Here is a 2,868-nt window from a genome sequence, read left to right as displayed (position 1 = left end):
ACACACACCTCACAGGTAACACACACCTCACAGGTAACAGACTAACCTCACAGGTAACACACACACCTCACAGGTAACACACACCTCACAGGTAACAGACTAACCTCACAGGTAACACACACACCTCACAGGTAACACACATGCCTCAAAGGTAACACACACTCACCTTAAAGGTAACTAACACACCTCACAGGTAACAGACTAACCTCACAGGTAACACACATGCCTCACAGGTAACACACACTCACCTTAAAGGTAACTAACACACCTCACAGGTCACAGACTAACCTCACAGGTAACACACACACCTCAAAGGTAACACACACACCTCAAAGGTAACACACACACCTCACAGGTAACACACATGCCTCACAGGTAACACACACTCACCTTAAAGGTAACTAACACACCTCACAGGTAATGGACTAACCTCACATGTAACACACACAAACACATCACAGGTAACAGACTCACCTCACAGGTAGCACACACATTGCAAGTAACACACTTACCTCAGAGGTAACACACGCACCTCATAGATAACACACAAACCTTACCGGTAACACACACCTCACAAGTAACACACACTCACCTCATAACTTACACACACTCCTCACAGGTAACAGACTCCCCTCGCAGGTAACACAGGTCAAAATCACATCTTCTCATCGCCTGTATTTCTTCTGTTGTCCATTCAGAGGCGCTGAAAGCGATGGAGAAGGTAGCGAGCCACATCAATGAGATGCAGAAGATCTACGAGGATTACGGCTGTGTGTTTGACCAGCTGGTAGCGGAGCAGAGTGGAGCTGACAAACAGGTACACAGCCTAAAGGTCCAGTGTTCAAGAAGCCATCAGACCTCCTGGAAGGTGAACCATCACAGCATCCTCTCTGTCTCCACAGGTAACGGAGATCTCCATGGGAGAGTTTCTGGTCCACTCCTCAGTGGTCTGGTTGAACCCTATGCCATGTCTGCGACGTCTGAGGAAGGAGCCTCAGCTAACGTTGTTTGGTGAGTTCAGAATCCCTTCATTTAGACTATCTATAAATAGAACTCTTTCACACATTTAAATGCTCCGGCTGTAGAGTAACTCCTCTGCTGTTTTCCTCAGTGTTCAAACGAGCCGTCATCCTGGTCCATCGGGAGAACAAGCTGAAGAAAAGGATGGTTGGTCTCCTTTCATTCTGTAATTTTGTTGTTTTTATTCTAAGCCAAACGCAGAAAACCTTCACATCTATAATTTGTTTTCTGTAACAGACAAGCTCCCGTTCAGCAGATCTAGACCCCTTCAGGTTCCGCTGGTTAATCCCAGTTTCGGCTCTTCATATCCGACCGGCGAACATCCCGGGTCAGTGAACGGCCAGGCGCATTGTGTTCAAGTAACCAGAACTGCTCGGTTGAATGTGTGTGTTTTGTTTACAGGCTCAGAGGATCCGTGTGTGTGGGAGCTGGTTCACTGCAGGTCGGAGGTGGAGGGTCGACCTGAGACGGTCTTTCAGCTGTGTAACAGGTAGGGAGAACGCCGGAACCAGCAGTATTAGGGAATATTGACCAATCTCAACCTCTGGCTCTGGTATCAAGTAGATCAACCATGTTATTATGTTGTAATAACAGATTAATTAAGATTCTAGAAACTTGTATAACTTAGATTTTTTTGTCTGTCTGAGTCTATATTAGACTCAGACAGTTTGGAGCAAATTCAGGCTTCTGTGTCTCGTTAAAGGAAGTTGATGGTTGTGGTCCTTTAGAAGTTATCGAGCCCAATAAAAGGTTTTGTCAAACTTTAGAGTTTCATTAAACTCACGCAATGAGGCTGAACTTCCCAGCAAATGATAAAAAGCATGATATTTTTGATTCCAAGAGTGATACAGGCCGAATCCTAATAGGAAAACTGTCTTTATGTTGGAGTATAATGAATCTGGAGCTAAAGCTCAGGAAGGATTCTGATGTCGCTTTGAAGTTGATAGACACATTAGCTTATGTTCTAGCTAAGAGTGCTACTGGTGTTAGCAATGCTTTTAAGTCCTATCCTCAGAGCTTGTAGTTTTACTGGAGGTATAAACCTGGGGATACACTGTGTGATATTTTCAATCATTGCACGCAGCTGTAGCTCAAAATGTATGATGAAACTGCAGGGTTTAAAATTTCACAGCTCACGGCGCATGTTCTCGCACTGTGCGGCCCGACGCTCTGATGCAACCTTACGACGGCCGACATGTTTGATTTTCTCCCGACCTTACGATTCCTGATCGGGAGGTGGTCGTGAGAGGCTGATCACCCCCCCTTTACCCCATGTATACTACACAACAAGGCTGAAAGTCGGCCAGATCGAAAAATTCTCGCACGACTGGAGAATCGACCCGAAAAGGGCAAAAAAAAAATCGTACAGTGTATGCCCGGCTTTACAGGACGATTGACACTGTTAGGAAGTTTTAGTAGTTGCGTTAAAAGCCACCTTCTAGGGTTCTGGTAGTTCAGTGATACTGCCAGTAGATGGCGCCAAGTCTGTTTATGTCAGCTTGTTTCTCACGGTGCTGGGGTTCCCTTTAGGCTAAAAAAAGGACCATTTGTACACTTATACCCCGTTTACACTACCTTCTAAAAACCGATCCATACCGAGACCGGTCCGAGCTCGGATCCGTTAACCAGGCCGAGTTCGATTCTGACGACCGTTTACACATCACGCTATCTCGGTTCCTCGCCCCCTAGTGATGATCTGCGGTATTACTGCCAGTATTGAAGGAGGAAATCAAGCAGTTGGTGGCGGTAATGCACCAAAAGTTGTTTGCAAACCGCCATAAAACACAAGAAGAAGAAGAAGACTTAGAAGGAGGGAATCAAGCAAATTAAAATGGCGGCGCCCGTCAC

At 45.8% G+C, this 2,868-nt stretch overlaps 1 protein-coding gene across 1 annotated transcript in view; it reads left to right on the top strand.

The window, feature by feature from the left end:
• The window catches only part of LOC107092032 (T-lymphoma invasion and metastasis-inducing protein 2-like), a 79,443-nt gene that overhangs the window by 74,357 nt on the left and 2,218 nt on the right, over positions 1–2,868 (top strand). The window contains exons 20-24 of the mRNA XM_015386306.1: positions 699–817; positions 903–1,011; positions 1,112–1,167; positions 1,258–1,348; positions 1,423–1,510. Of these exons, the coding sequence (XP_015241792.1) occupies positions 699–817; positions 903–1,011; positions 1,112–1,167; positions 1,258–1,348; positions 1,423–1,510 (463 nt within the window). The remainder of the gene's footprint in view (positions 1–698; positions 818–902; positions 1,012–1,111; positions 1,168–1,257; positions 1,349–1,422; positions 1,511–2,868) is intronic.

The sequence above is a fragment of the Cyprinodon variegatus genome, unplaced genomic scaffold (genome assembly GCF_000732505.1).
Source record: "Cyprinodon variegatus isolate N-32 unplaced genomic scaffold, C_variegatus-1.0 Scaffold363, whole genome shotgun sequence".
Classification (NCBI taxonomy): Eukaryota; Metazoa; Chordata; class Actinopteri; order Cyprinodontiformes; family Cyprinodontidae; genus Cyprinodon; species Cyprinodon variegatus.
The sequence above is the reverse complement of the archived record's forward strand: the minus strand, read 5'-3'. Positions and strand labels throughout refer to the sequence as shown.